At 37.5% G+C, this 16,651-nt stretch overlaps 1 protein-coding gene across 1 annotated transcript in view; it reads right to left on the reverse strand.

Moving 5' to 3' along the window:
- LOC131426097 (nose resistant to fluoxetine protein 6-like) overlaps window positions 1-15,416 on the reverse strand; it is a 33,480-nt gene extending 18,064 nt beyond the window's left edge. Inside the window, exon 1 of the mRNA XM_058588538.1 lies at window positions 14,873-15,416. Coding sequence (XP_058444521.1) covers window positions 14,873-15,260 — 388 coding nt within the window. The 5' untranslated portion in view covers window positions 15,261-15,416. The remainder of the gene's footprint in view (window positions 1-14,872) is intronic.
- Window positions 15,417-16,651: the final 1,235 nt, after the last annotated feature.

Raw genomic sequence — 16,651 nt, forward strand, 5'->3', positions numbered from 1 at the left:
GTTAATACACTTCCTATCAATCCAGAACCCGAACGAACGAGTCATTGACGTCAGAGTGGCACCATGTGCCAATTTGTGACCGCATCTGTAATCAAATAAGGTGCATTTTTTTTCTTTGGACGTGGCTGAAATGACTCGTAATTGAAGGCGAGTGATACAGGATTGTGCGAAGTTAACGTGATATCTCTATTTTGTACTCTTCTATCGCATGGCTATCAATAATTAGAGTGCCCACAGGCAGAGTGACGACATCTCATCTATAATGTTGGCACCAGCTCAAAATATTTACTCCGAAATGTTGGTAGTTTTGACAGCTTTATTCAGTATTTGACAAGTCGTTTGCTAGCGTGTGACTTCCAAACAAATGACTGTCGTCACTGTGCTTACAGGTACTCTAGTAATTATATTCGTGGATTTTTCTAAGGCATTTTTTTGAGAGCCGGAATGGGCGTGGGTAGAAATTGACTAAGCGATCGTGCGAGCTGAAATTTTTTTTCAGAAGCAAAAAGGAATCACGATAAATTAAAATTTCGATCGAATGTCGACCATTATTACCACTTATTTCCTATTACTGATTCTGCCTTTCTATACAATTCATTTAAAAACTTGCTTTGCTGTTCCGTATGACGTAAATAACTTTCACTGTTCGCCGATAGTATTTAATTTGAATCCAGTTCTAGATTCGAACGATTTGGAAGCTGTAATGATTGCTCACCGGCACGCATTTGCTGCCTTTCGCCGTTTGTTGAAATCCTGATGCTTTTACCTTGGAATACTAATCCGGAATTAAAACCGGTTTAAAATGAACCTTTGCACAGAATGCTGCTTCAAAGCAAACTTCAACTGTCTAGGGAGCAACAGGTCGATCATGGCTTACTACTAGTTGATTCAGAGATAAACAGATTGTGACGCTTCGTAGTATTCCGTTGTAATGATGTGTGAACGTATCCATATGTGCAAGAACCAGGCAATTGTCGGAATAGACTTTACCCTGCTAATTACTACATGCTAATCGGTAGATGATCTGATAAAACTCAGGTTGAATTGAAAATGAAAGCACGTGTAAATCAACGACGTGACGCCGAGTTGGAGGAACGTGGTTCTGCATACTGATTTATGACGGCTGCATAAATTGACTTGTAATGAGTAGGCGGCGTGAAAATGTTGTTTATCAAGAATTTTGCGACTGCTGGATGCGCAATTCGGCGTGTTTCGATCGGGTAAAAATAGAAAATTGGACAGTATTTGTTTATGATAATTTAACACGTATTTACCGTACAGCTAAAAATACCCAAAATTGCCACCTGTGTTGTGTGTAATCATTATAATCATTTCTCAATTCCTTATAAATTCTCGCTTACTCGACGGAGAGAGATTGACCCATTGTTCCTCCTCTAGACTGCGAATCTTACAGTAATCTGAAACCAAAAGTACTCCCAGTCCATCTCGTGTCAGTAGGTAGTAATGTTTTTGACACAGTTAACGAGAGTAATTGAAAAAATATGTTACTGACTGTTTCCACACTGAATTCTAGATTGATTGTCAACCATCAGCAAAGGAAGCAGAATCAATCAACACCGACGAAATGAAAAAACACCGAAAATGCTTCAATCTTCTCCCGCCCAATTTGTCCGAAAGCATATGCCACAAACGACCCGGAAGAGAAAAAAAGAGAGCTCTGCTCTGGATGATACATTTTTGTTCGAAGAATTTGACGGCTGTCACAGGCCATTAGGGGGATTCGAAATCAGTGTTTTTACCTTTTTTTATATATATAAAAAATAGGTATAGAATTCGCTCAAACTTTCGAAAAATTTTCCGAGGCCCGGAGGGCCGAATGTCATATACCAATCGATTCAGCTCGACGAACTGAGCAAATGTCTGTGTGTGTGTGTGTGTGTATGTGTGTGTGTCTGTATGTGTGTTGTCAACTAAGAGGTCGAGATCTCAGAGATGGCTGGACCGATTTTGATCAAACTAGTCGCAAATGAAAGGTCTTCCCTGTCAACCAGAACGCTATTGAATGGTTTTGAGATCGGATGTTTACTTTTTGAGTTATACGAAGTTTTATGTCAAAATTTTCAGTTTTTTGACAGTATCTGTCACATTTGACCTTGAAAACAGAATATGTTTCCAGACTTAGATTTCGCTCGGTAATACCTATCCAACAAGCCATAGATTGTTAAAATCCGTCCATTTTTAACGGAGATATCGATATTTTTGTGTAAGCCTTATTTCAGTAGAAGGAATTTTGAGCGCTGTATGAAAAAGCAATGCTTGGGAGCAACATGAAACACGATTTTTTATACTGTTACATATAATTGTTTCTAAGTACCAAAAAGACTGTGTACAGCATCCTTTTTTATGACAACTTGCCTCGGACCAATTTTAGCACGGTTCATTTTTGGCAACATAATCTTTCGAATATGGCATTTGTAAACCATATAATACCAGCATTATCGAGTTGGAAGTAATTCCATAATTATATTGATTTAAACTATTTACAGCAATAAATGCTGGAAGAACATGGCTTCCATATACCATACGACTCAGTTCGTCGAGATCAGCAAATGCGTGTGTGGCAAATAATTTCACTCAATTTTCTCGGAGATGGTTAAACCGTTTTCTACAAACTCAGATTTATATGAAAAGTCGTATACTCCCAAACAAGGTTCCTGAATTACGTTTGGATCCGACTTCTGATTGCGGAACCACAGGATGATATGTGAAACGAAATAAAAATAATGCAATTAATTTTTCTCGTAGATGGCTGAACCGATCTAAGATTCAAATGAAATCTAAGAATCATCTATGATTCAAATGAGAGGTCTTAAAATCCTATAAAACCTCTTTTTTTTTTGTTTCTATTATAGAGGCTTTTTAACATTAATGTCATTCACCTCTTCGGGACAGAAAAACTTTCTGACCCTATGTGCGGGGTTGGGAATCGAACCCAGGCAGGCTACGTGAAAGGCATCGACTAACCCATCACGCTATACCCGTCCCCTAAAACCTCTTACTTTTTAGTCAGATCCGACTTCTGGTTTAGAAAATGCAGGGCAATTAGTATAAAGATGTCCATTTCACATAAATTGATCAGGTTTATCGGGTTTGCAGATTTGGATAGTCGATTACTAAATAAATTTATTTCAGTTTGAGCGGTAATCGTTTTTGGATTCGGAATGTACCCCCAAATTTTAATGTACCCCCAAATAATGAGGAAAAACTCTAAAGTGGAACTTACTTCGACATCTCATGGAATGTTCAATCGATTGTCACACGCTAAGATTGAAATTCGATATGTTTTGCAGTTTCGGCATTACAGGGTAATGAGTGATTAAAATCTCAATTTGCCGTTTAAAACGACGATAATTAAAATAATGTCATGAGAACTAAAACACCTAAGAATATCCATGCAAAAACACATGCGTATTGATAAAAAAAAGGTATCATCTCACTGCTAGGTGGATTAATCACGTTTTTTTTAAATATATACTAGCTGACCCGTCGAACTTCGTCTCGTCAGAAATTATGTTTTTGAATCTATCTTCTCGAACAGCAGAACTGTCAAACGTTATTATTTTACTGATTACTTGGCCTACAACAAACGAATTACGACAAATTCACATTTAACATATTAACCTCGGTCCGAAGGTCATCAAAAATTATTGTGAACATGTTAAAAGCTTTTGTTACGCAAAAATGAAACAAATGCACCGATCGACATCTCATCCTTCGAGTCAGTGCATTGAACAGAGATGGTAGATCTCTCTCAAACTAATGGTTTCGACATGAAGCGTGGAGCAGAACTGATCAGGATGAATACATTGAATTGATGATTCTGCAAATTTCCAAAAACTGCCTTCGCGACTTGTTTGTCATTGCAAGTTAAGGCTTAATTGTAGACTGAAGACGTTTAAAAATTTAATAGTAAATCCTTGGGATTATCGGATAAAATTGTTTGGAGCGATTTTCCACCAACTGCTTCACCGCTAGTCTGATGATATTACTTAGTCGTATTTGATGAATGTTCGTAGCATGACAATTACAGGATTAATTTTCAATTAACAATTTACCGATAAAATTAAACATTCTTCTGTCCATTCTTGTGTCCATTAACTTTTACATGAACACTGAATTCGTTTAATGATTGTATCAATAGTTGTCTCATTAGTCGAGTCACCACATCATTTTGCTTAGTACTCGTTCTACAATTAACGAATGGTTGAGTTCGGTCCTGTGGAACCATATCAGACAAAATTATATGAAAAATGTGCAATTTTTCTGTTCTAGCGGAGTGAACATGAGGAGTGATTATACCAGTATTCTTCTTATCGTTCAAGCCAATGAATAAAACGTTTCTCCTCCACATTTACATTTGGTAATTGGTCAAGTAATGCAATGTTCTGAAAATGGAATGATTTGGCTTAAGCAGTTTACAAATGTAATGAATAGCATCCTAAGCAGTCCGCTTTTAAGTAACCCATCCTTGAAAATGTACCCGAAGCGACTGAATGAACTGTAGCATGCTAAATGAAAAAAATCTCTATATTTTACCTCATTATTTCAACAGCAGAATCCTATCCTTGATTCGTATAATAAATCGTTCTATAATTTGATTTGTTCCACTCAAGCCCACGATGGCCAAAATTATTCATCTGACTGTTTACATTGCACACAATTAATCTACTGGTAAACGATATCAGAATGTTTTATCCTGCTTACGGTATAGCTTACGATTAAGTCATTTGGAAAGCAATAATTTTGGTATCCAATTAAGCAAGTGGCTCGAAATGATGGATCGCATGGATCAAACATGCAAGTCTCCACCCAAAACTGCTCGTTGCGCGCCAAACGATTTCCCAATGATCTAGTATTCTTTTCTTCAACAGCGAAATACTGAGCATTTTGTTGCGCGCCAAACATCAATCAATCTAGCAATCATTGGCGACTTTTTCAGTGGAAAATTCCATTGTCCATACAAAATAACTTTATTGGTTTTTCCCACTTTTCCGGTAAGTTTTCCTAATTTTTTTGATGTACGAACCCGGTGGGGGTAAAAACTGATCAAACAAAAAAAAGCATCTCAATCCGTCCATCCGTTCTTACGTGATGCGATTACAAAGAATGATCTCTGCATTTTTATATATATAGATAATATGGGAAAGATGAGAATAATATGGGGAAGATGAGATTTTCTTCATTTTTCCGGTAGATGACTGTAGTGATTTGAAAAGAAATAGATAATATTGATATAACGATTTCCAGTGTAACGGTACAGAAAGTCTACAATAATGTTCAATAAAGTTTGATGTTACGAAGCGATTTAAAAACAATAAATCTTAACGTTTCTACAAGAGATTAGAATGTAAAGTCGACATTTACAGTAAAAAAATGGAAATGGTTATCAACAATAAAAATAAATAAATTTTTCCTTACCCGGTAAAATAGATGCACCTTAAAATAAATACTTCTGTAGTACTAAGAATTTAGGTAGAATGCACCCAGGATCAAATAAAATGAACAAACTCAGAATCTAGGTAAATTATTGAGCTACGTTTGAATTAGTTATGGGTAAATAGGATTAACAAGTTGGCGATTTGTTCGTATCATCCAGTCAATTTGATAAAATTCTAGATTATTTTTGTACTAACTTTGTCAGTACCACGTTAGTATTTGTTTCTAGGTGCATTCAGTTTATCGTGTTGATATTGATTATTCATTATTCATCACAATGATAACAGATCGGCTGAAAAGTTCGTATCGTTTCTATGAGAGGGCGCCACTAGAATTAAATCCATACCATTTTCAGTTAGTACCAACCTTCAAAAGATACGTGTATAAATTTGACAGCTGTCTGATTATTAGTTTGTGAGATATTGCATTTTGAGTGAAGCTACTTTTGTTATTGTGAAAAAAAATGGAAAAAAGGAATTTCGTGTGTTGATGAAACATTACTTTTTGATGAAAAAAAGTGCCGCCGATACCAAAAAATGGCTTGATGAGTGTTATCCAGACTCTGCACCGGGCGAAGCAACAATTCGTAAGTGGTTTGCAAAATTTCGTACTGGTCATATGAGCACCGAAGACGATGAACGCAGTGGACGTCCAAAAGAGGCTGTTACCGATGAAAACGTGAGAAAAATCCACAAAATGATTTTCAATGACCGTAAAGTGAAGTTGATCGAGATAGCTGACACCCTAAAGATATCAAAGGAACGTGTTGGACATATTATTCGCGAATATTTGGATAAGAGAAAGCTTTGTGCAAAATGGGTGCCGCGTGAGCTCACAATCGATCAAAAACAACAACGAATTGATGATTCTGAGCAGTGTTTGGAGCTGTTATATCGAAATAAAACCGATTTTTTTCGTCGATATATAACAATGGACGAAACATGGCTCCATCACTTCACTCCGGAGTCCAATCGACAGTCAGCTGAGTGGACTGCACGCGATGAACCGACCCAAAGCGTGAAAGACTCAACAATCGGCCGGTAAGGTTATGGCGTCTGTATTTTGGGATTCGCATGGTATAATTTTCATCGACAACCTTGAAATGGGAAAAACCATCAACAGTGGCTATTATATAGCGTTATTAGAGCGTTTGAAGGACGAAATTTCAAAAAAACGGCCTCATTTGAAGAAGAAAAAAGTTTTGTTTCATCAAGACAATGCACCGTGTCACAAGTCGATGAAAACCATGCTGAAATTGAACGAATTGGGTTTCGAATTGCTCCCTCATCCACCGTATTCTCCAGATTTGGCCCCCAGTGACTTTTTCCTGTTCTCAGACCTCAAGAGAATGCTCGCTGGTAAAAAATTTAGAAGCAATGAAGAGGTAATCGCTGAAACTGAGGCCTATTTTGAGGAGACAAATCGTACTACAAAAATGGTATCGAAAAGTTGGAAGATCGCTATAATCGCTGTATCGCCTCTGATGGCAATTATGTTGAATAATAAAAACGTTATTATTCATTATTCATCTATTGTTTATTTTTTTCATGTATGGTGGTTTTCATAGTTGAACAATCAAGGAACCATTTATTTATTTATTTATTTATTTATTCATTTATTTGGGACCAGCGAAAAGCACGGTGGAGAGGAAATTTGGCAATCTCTCTCTCTCCAGCAGACATAAAACCTCCTCATTATTTGTATCAACAGATTATAATGATCCAAGAGATACATTTAGGTTTAACACTAAAATTGATACTAACAGTTAAAACAAAGTGTATAACACTATTACTTAGTTGAAAACACTAAGCATAACAGATTAGTAATAGGGCTCTTGCTAAAAAGGTAGAGAGAGGAGGAAAGTGGATAGGTAAATGGTATTCAAGGGTTGGTGAAGGGGGTGCTAAACGAGCGCAAACGAACAACGGGGTTAGAATCGGCATGTAGATCTAATGAGTGATAAAACAAAATGGAGATCAGCAGAATCGATATGTGATTGTATTAAGTCCGTAGCTTGGAAGGTTAAATGGATCACTCCATGGAAGATTGCGAAGAGCAAATCTAATGAATATACGTTGAACAGCTTCGACACGATCGATGTCAGTTTTGTAATGAGGTGACCAAACAATAGCTGCATATTCGAGGATTGACCGGATTAATGCAAAATTCGAAACATGAAACCTAAGAGTTTGGAAGCCTTTGAAATTACGTTATTGACGTGATTCTTGACATTAAGTTGGCTGTCTAAGATTACTCCTAAGTTTTTCACAAACGATTCATGTTTGAGAACGCTTTGCGAGAGGTTGTAATCATACAAAATTGTTGAGCGCTTTCAGTACCATCCTGTTGACATGACACCATTTGGCAAAAGCATCAAGTTGAGCTTGTAGAAAGCATGTATCATCCTGAATACAGGGTCCGGCACTCGAAGTGTAACCAATTAAAAAGGCCATAAATTCAGTTTGGAAAATTACTTTTACTTAATTCAAAGTACAAAATGTGTAAAAATAATACAAAATTCAGAATCAATTTACTTTTGCTCGATATGACCACCTTTTGCCTTGACTTGATGACTTGAGAGAGCGAAGGAGTTGCTTCGTTTGGCCGAAAGCGGTCAATTTCCGAACATTGTATTTTCTGACGAGAAAATTTTTCCAATTGAGCAATTCGTAAACTGTCAAAACGATAGGGTTTACTTGACCGACCGTTCATACGAGAATTTGAGTCATTGATTTGCCACCAGGAGGCAGCACCCGCAACAGATAATGGTTTGGGCCGCTGTAACCGCAGATGGGCGCTCTCCAATCGTTTTCATCGAGCCTGGCGTCAAGGTAAATGCGACATATTATCGGGAAAGTATTCTGGAGGTTGCTTTGAAGCCGTGGACAGACAAACATTTCGGTGGCAGACCATGGACGTTTCAGCAGGACTCGGCACCGTCTCACAAAGCTCGAGTGAACCAAGAATGGCTGAAAAACAACGTTCCGAACTTCATCACGTCCACACAATGGCTCTCGAATTCACCAGATGCGAATCCAATGGATTATTCTCTTTGGGCCATTTTGGAGAGCAAAGTCCGAACTAAAAGATACACCAGTCTCGAGGCGCTGAAAAAAGTTATTGTCCGCGAGTGGGCCAAAATACCTGCAAGTCACATTCGGCCAAACGGAGCAACTTCTTCGCTCTCTCAAGTCATCAAGTCAAGGCAAAAGGTGGTCATATCGAGCAAAAGTGAATTGATTCCGAATTTTGTATTATTTTTACACATTTTGTACTTTGAATTAAGTAAAAGTAATTTTCCAAACTGAATTTATGGCCTTTTTAATTGGTTACACTTCGAGTGCCGGACCCTGTATTTATCAGATGATATAGTTTGAAATCATCAGCGAATGATAGTTTGAAACATTTTACAGTGAAGTTGAACGGTCCCAATTGACTTCCTTGAGGAACTCCAGAACTAACAGCAAATGGTGTTGTTATTCTGTTTTATATTTTCGTAGCCATCTCACGACCAGTTAGATATGAATGCATTCATTCCAATACAGCACCATTAAAGCCAAGTCTGTCAAGTTTGGCTATTGCTATTTGATGGTGTATTTTATCAAACGCTGCCGTTGAGGACTTCTTTAGAGAAAACGCTACCACTATTTTGTGCGAGCAATTCAGCTTCAAACGTTTTATAGAAACAAATCCTGAATATCACAGAAGTGAGGTGCACCTCAACTCACTAAGCGCGATAAAAATTCGAAAGTTTGCGATCGTTTTACACTATATAAGAATGATAATCCACAGAGCGATAATTAGTACTACTATTGACTTCATTTTCACTGAACCAAAAAAAGTATTCGGAATTCCAAACGACATAATAAATCAAATATAAAACTAAGCAAATAGTCGCCATTACGGATAAAACTTTATGTTACCCATTTCTCTAGTAGTTACTAACATGACGGATGAAATGTCGTCAGTATTGTCAATCGTCAACATTTAGCCAAAGAAAAACTCGAAGTATAACAATTCTGCTATATATTCTAGATCCAAAAAAAATCCAGCAATCAAGGTTTGATTGAAACTCATTTATTTAGTTAAATTTGTTGAAGTTAATGGTACTGGAATCTATCGCTAGCTTTTGAGGTCCGTATGATGTTTCGGAACTATAGTATAACGAATTTTGAACGGTACTTGATAAACTAAACTCTCCTGTATGACTCGTATGACAGTTTGTAGCGAAACGGTCGTTTTCGCTTGAGAAAACTGAAACCCAGGGTACACTCAAATAAAAATTCACGTTCGATTCACTTGAAAAATCACGTAAACTGGTTTCAAATGTCAAATTGAATGTTTTACGTGACGAAATTGAATGTTACACGAACATCCCCTAAAATGAATGGAGTCATCACATAAGATTTACGTGAATTGACCAAACGTCAAACAATCTACGTGAATTTCCATTGTGAAAAACTCGATTTTGAAAATGGCGAACAGTGGCCCTCAAAGTGTGAGTAGTGTAAATATCTCCGAAAAATTTTATTTAATTACAATTTTTTACTACATCGACCGGACCATTCCAGTGTGCAAGTTTCCATGTGTTCGACTGGACCGAGTGCCTGCGTGAGTCCGGAAGTGTGCCCGTTCCTGTCGAATGCTTCAAACAGGCCGTTGATTCGCCGAAAAACGAGTTCAGAATCGGTATGAAGCTAGAGACACTGGACTCATGTAATGCGAACTCAACCTGCATCGGTAGTGTTGTGCGAGTTCTCGGATCTCGACTTCGGCTTCGGTTGGATGGCAGTGACAACAAAACGATTTCTGGGGGCTTGTCGATTCGAGATCCCACGACGTTATTGGTTGCTTTTTATTTTCAGCCGTTAAAATTCTGTGCTAATTTTCTGAAAAAAATGTTTTATTTTTTATGGCATTTTTCATTTCCTAGATTTATATAAAAATCTGAAATCTCCCTTTTAACTTCAACCAGTATATAAAATAGTAATTCTCTGGTATCTAAATTTGATATGAACTGATAGGTAAATGTGATATGAGCAGTACATTATATTCTACCTATGAAACACGTAGCTTTTACTGGATTATGCATAAAACAGTTTTTAAATGCCAGTCCATTAAAACCTACGTGAAAAGTAGGGTGGAAAATATTCACATAACTTTTCACGTAACTATAACATGATTATTATTTTGAGTGTAGGTTCATCAAACAAACACTTTTTACGAAACTGTGTTGGGTTCGCACATAGCAACGGGGATTTGAGCAAACCTGATATAAAAACCAGGATCGAAACTGACTCGATTTTCGGTTCAACAACGTCAAAACAAGGTTCGAAACTGGCTTCAAACGTGGTGGTTTAACAGTAGTTAGAGTGGAATCTGGGTTAGGTTTGGCATCATGCGAAAACGACATTAGTAAGATCCTTATTTCAGCAATGTTTGCTGTGATCGTCATAAAGGGTGAACCGTGCTAAAATCCGTTACACTCAAATTGCTCTGGTTTTGATCCGTTGGGCAAAATTAATTGTAGGCGGACTTTAACTGGAATCAAGAAAACCTGTATGAGACAGCTAAGGATAAGTGTGATGTTCCCGAGAACCTCTGGTCACCGAGGATGTTGAAGTTAGTCAATAAGTGCTTAATTGGATGAGCGATTTGCGCACCATGAAATACTGAACCATTGTGATAGAATACCTTGCGAAACAACCCAAAGAATGTAGAAGAAATAAAGAAAGCATGGTTTAATATTCTGAGGTCGTGCAAAACTTTATGGCTGGCGTTAAAGACAATATAAATCAGATCAATGATGCTGAAACTAACTTTAGTTGTATTCTTTTATTCCCTGAACATTTTGTGACAATCGGATCAAATCTCGAATTTAGAGAATGACTTTTGTGTGTGCAGATTTCAAACAGTACCCTCTTTCCCACATTATCGAAATGACGGAATGAGCAATGAATTCTTATTCGACTGCATGATTTTTTAGTGCTCGATCGGTTTAGTGCTAGAATTTTCGCCTGAGTTGGCTGCCCGATCAACCTTATTGACAGTGACATTATAAATGTCATTGAATATTCGCTCATTTTATGAACTAGACTCCAGCTGGAGGAATGGGTGATGCTGACTAAGGTAAGCCGTTTTGTTAATTTCCAGCGAATTTCAACAGTTTATGTTGGGATTCTAAGAAGAACTGGTTATTTACTAGTTCTGTATATTCGAAAAACATGAAGATTTAAACTTGTATATTCAGTTATATAATGTTTTCGTTTAAAAATAAATTGAAAATCAGCACGAAAACGTGCAAAATCGGGAAAGAAGAAATCGAATTGACAATTCAGTGCGCATCTTCTCACCCAATTCCGAATGATTTCCGAATCAACTGGTTGTAGGCGAAATTCATTCGGAATTGGTTGTTGCACTGGAGTTGGAATTGATTCGGAAATCCTAATGATTTCCACATGGAATTCCGAATGAAAATTTCTCGCCGATTCGGAATCCATTCGGATCTCATAATGTCCCTCTCAGCAGGCCGTTCAATTTTGTTGATTTTTGAGCGCTTGTTGAACGACATATTGCACGAAATATTCGTTCAATTTGTTGGAACGGTTTGTTGTTGTTTTTTCTCTTGCAAAAATAGTGTGAAAATTAAGTGTTACCTTTACATAGAAAGAAAATTTGTTGTTATTCTACGTGAAGTAGAAGTATTGTGCAGGTATGTATTGTTAGTTTAAACAAATAAGTGGAGAAAACTTCAGAAATTCTGCAGTAAAACTAGTCCAACGGGGCTCCAACTCCTCATGCTAAAAATGGCTCAACAATGGACCTCTGTCTGCCGGGTTTGTTGAACGAAAAAAATGGCATTCGGTTCAACGGTCTGTTTCAAAATCGGCAAACGAAGGACTCGTGTTGGCCTCCCGTTGAACGATTGATTGGACTTTCATTGGACCAATGATTCAACGTATTGGACCAATGAAGGACCACCGTTGAACGTTTTTTTCTAAGTGGGGTGGGTTATTGCACTCGAACCCTACACGGAACCGGAAAACTACCTAATTTCGACTAGTTTCCACTTAAATTCGGGGCGTCGTTCAATCATCTAATTTTGAATTAAGTGTCTCTAGGTACTTTTCTATACGGCACTTGCCAAAATATATCCTGAAAAGTGAGTATTTTTCTAATCACTAGTAAATTAAGTAGGATTGATTCAATTTCAGGTTGAAAGTGGTTCACTTAATTTTAGTTCATTGGATGAAACTCTTGATGTTGGGTAGTTTTTCTGTTTTGTGTTTTTCATAAAATGGAAAGAGTAAATGAAAGAATGATTCAAAACTACTCAAAACTAGGTAAAAAAGAGGTCAAAAATTGGTTGTTTTTATTTTCTGTGTAAATACAGAATAAGCAACGTATGCAGGGGCTGGGGTCCACTAAGGGGCTGGGGTCCACTAGGAGATTGATAGTACCTATTAGCTCTCTCCGGACTGTACCAGCCTAGATGCCGTGTGGAATCCGGCGGAAAAAAATGAACCAAGAATAGATCCACTGGGTTCCTGCTTCCATGTCGTAAAAGGCGACAATTGCAGGAGTTTCTTTTTTCTTTCAGTTATCAGATATTTTCAATGTTTTACTTCTGATTACTCTATTTTACTAAATCATCTCTTTTTTCAACCTATCAATTTCCGTCTAGCTTCGGAGAAAAGTTTTATTAGGAATGATTTCTTCTTCCATGTTATTGATTGTCTTTCAGGATTATAAAATGAATTATAAAAATCAACCATTGCGCAAATCCGTTTATATTACAAAGTTAATAACAGAGATAACATATATCGGTATATTGAATACATAGTAAAAAACACTGATATTAATATTTCAAACAGTAAATTAATATTTTTCTCGGTAGCCGGCTGCCCAGATCAACTAATATAACCAATTAATAATTTCAATAAATAATTCAAATAATAAAGCGGAAATAATAAAGAATCAAGACGCGTGTGAAATCTGTTGACCTTTGTTTGGTGATTTAAAATGATTTTATAATAACTGTTTAGAATATTTCAATGCAATGAATCAACTTTTTTGTTTAAATCCTATTCGCTCGTTTATTTTGTATCACGTAGTTTCATTTATAAAAACGTACTTAATCCACCTAGCAGTGAGATGATACCTTTTTTTATCAATCCACATGTGTTTTTTTCGCATGACTAAAAAAAACGCGAAAGGTAGATGCATAAACGAGTGACTGCATACTCGACAGCCGGCCGTCCGGAGTTTTGTCAATTTCGGAGATTGACTGTTTCGTGCATTATATTGCCAGCACAAAGTAACACATAAAACGATAATACTTTAAAACATTCTTGGTAGCCGGCTACCCAGAGCAATAAACACATGATAACATTATTAAAACATTTACTAACAAAGTATCCTCTCCTGTGATGCATGTGGGAATGCAGAGGATTCCTCGGTTCTTAGTAGCAACATGCATCGAACTAACAATCCTTTCCCTCCCAAGTAGATCTGCATTCGGACGTGGCCGGCGTCGGTATTGATCAGCATGCATGGTTCAATACAGTTTGCACAGTGTGAAACAATGTGTTATTCCCAAACATGTTACTTCAAAAAATCATTTTGCAATCTCAATTGGTCCAGATCAATAACGGAGTAGCAACACACGGGCGGTCTCTAATGCTAATGCTAATGCTAAAATACAGAATAAGCAACGTATGATTCAACGCTCGCTCCGCTTGCTTAGAACGAATCCTAGAACTCATATCCGTCTTAATCACTAAATCTCGACAACTTGTCGTCCTTCCTTAAATCAACATTTCCCCTCTTTCCGAAAAATGATTCTTCCAAAGAAGATTGGAGTGATATCCACTTACAATCGTATATTTGAAGTAGTTTTTATTAGTTTTGCACCGAAATGAATTTTATTTTGAAGGTTTTGAATATACGTTTAAACTTTGACTGCAGTAAATATTTTAAATCTGCTCTAGACCAGACCAACGCAGTTATTTCTCAACTCTACAAGAGTTTACTACTCTAATCAATGACAAATTTCTCGTTGTACACTTAATTCTGCAAATTCATTACCGGTTCGGTAAACTTTGATGTTGTCTTTTCAATGAAACGATCACATCAAGTCCACAGTCCTTATTTGATCAAATTAGATGTAAATCAATACCGATGGATGTGCATACTCGAAGGTAGAACGCAAAAAATACTGTAAAGTCCAACAAACGATGGAACCGAAGGCAGCTCTTTGATGAGTGAGGAGTTCAAATTTAGATTTCATGATGCTCACAATTTAGAAGAAACTGTTTTAAGACGAACAGTTATAATAAGTTTTCATTGAAATTGAAAATTTATCCTTATTTCCCTTATTTCCCTTATTTCCCTTATGAACAAATAAACTACTCACTTGCCATGCCCCACAGCTCCCTTCTCCGCACTGCATCCAGTGTCAAATTTAAATCTCTTCGGCATCCGCTGCCTTCCAGACTGCCGATGACATTTGGCAGTGCCTCCAAAAGCACCCGATCTGCATAACTAAATGCATCATCGGTGCTTGTGCTGTCATCGTCAAAGGTACCGGTTTTGCTACCGTCACTGTCGGCACTCAGCGACCGATCCGTCCGTCCAGAGGAATTCGGCAGCAAATCACCCTCATCCGAATATTGCTGAAACTTGCTCTTCTGTAGATTCGAATTCACTTCACTACCACTAATCACGAGCAGACCGAAAGACAGGATCAAATATCCGCCGACTATCACTGATGACTTCATCATAACTTGATAAATCTGCTGCATAGCCAGAATATTGGAATCGTTGCCACAAGGAATAATTTTTGGTCATCTCACGATCCTCATTTTCCGACGCGCCGTCACGGGAAGCTCGGAGTGCTTCTAACTCGTCATGCGCGTCCGATCGAATCAGCGTTCTGACCGAGACTGACTGGTTTGATCGATCGAGCTGTTAGGTGGTTCCAGTGAAGGTCTCGGTTCGGTTAGTCAACAGAGAACAGGTACATCGATCGACGATGGCGTGGAGTACGAACTTTAAACCCGCTGAATAACTGGCTAAAACATCATGGCAAATAAAGTGCGTGATTCGCATACTTAACATGGTAGGATCGCGCCCTCTCGGCGGTACGTGAATCAGATGATCATCGTCATAGATCACGTCGTGGGCTTTTGTTTTTGTTTTGCCATACAAACGATCGTTTATGCGTACGCGCACCAAACAAACAAACGCCCGCCAAGATTGGCTACAGTGAGGGGTAAAGATTTCAATGCAGGAAACAAATTACGAAGCTAGCGGACTAATCGGTTCTGAATGAATAAACAGACCGCAATGTACAGCATAAATTTTGACGAACTGTCAAATGCTGTGTTGTACAATTATTATTGATTCCGGATAGATGCTCATACAGTATACGGTAGTGTCTTGGAAATGTAGGAATGCTGATGTGAATTAAGACGAAATTGTCTATAATTGAATACGGAAAAATTTGGATTTTTATTGTGGTTTTTGTGTAGTATTTTTGTTCCACAAATATTAGATATGAAAATTACCATCCGCAGATCCACGATCAACGACAGCAATATCGGTATCTTCGACAAAGCTACACGCGGAAAGAAAACCGTTACCGTTGTCATGATTAACAAATCATGAATTCAATGATTTAATCTTCTCTTGAAGTCATGATAATAATTATGATTTTTGGATCAAAATGGTTCAAACCAAGAGCAAACAAATAATTTTTCTTGACATTTGGCATTTGGAGAATTTAGTCGTTGCCTGTATTCGATTCCTAACCCCGAATATAGGGTCAGAAAGTTTGAATTGAATTGAATGGTTTTGAGATCGGATGTTTACTTTTCGAGGTATATGAAGTTTCACGTCAAAATTTTCACCAATATCTGTCACAATTGACCTTGAAAACAGAATATGTTTTTAGACTTAGATTCCGCACGATAATAGCTATCCAACAAGCCATAGCTTGTTAAAATCCGTCTATAACTAACGGAGATATCGCTATTTTTGTGTAAGCGACTTTTCCCCTTATTCGAGCAGTAGAAGTTTTAAGCGCTGAATGACAAAGCAATGCTTGGGAGCAACATGAAACACGATTTTTTATACTGGTACATTCAATTGTTTCTAAGTACCAATAAGACTGTGTACAACATCCTTTTTCATG

Source organism: Malaya genurostris, chromosome 1, assembly GCF_030247185.1.
Source record: "Malaya genurostris strain Urasoe2022 chromosome 1, Malgen_1.1, whole genome shotgun sequence".
NCBI classification, from domain to species: domain Eukaryota; kingdom Metazoa; phylum Arthropoda; class Insecta; order Diptera; family Culicidae; genus Malaya; species Malaya genurostris.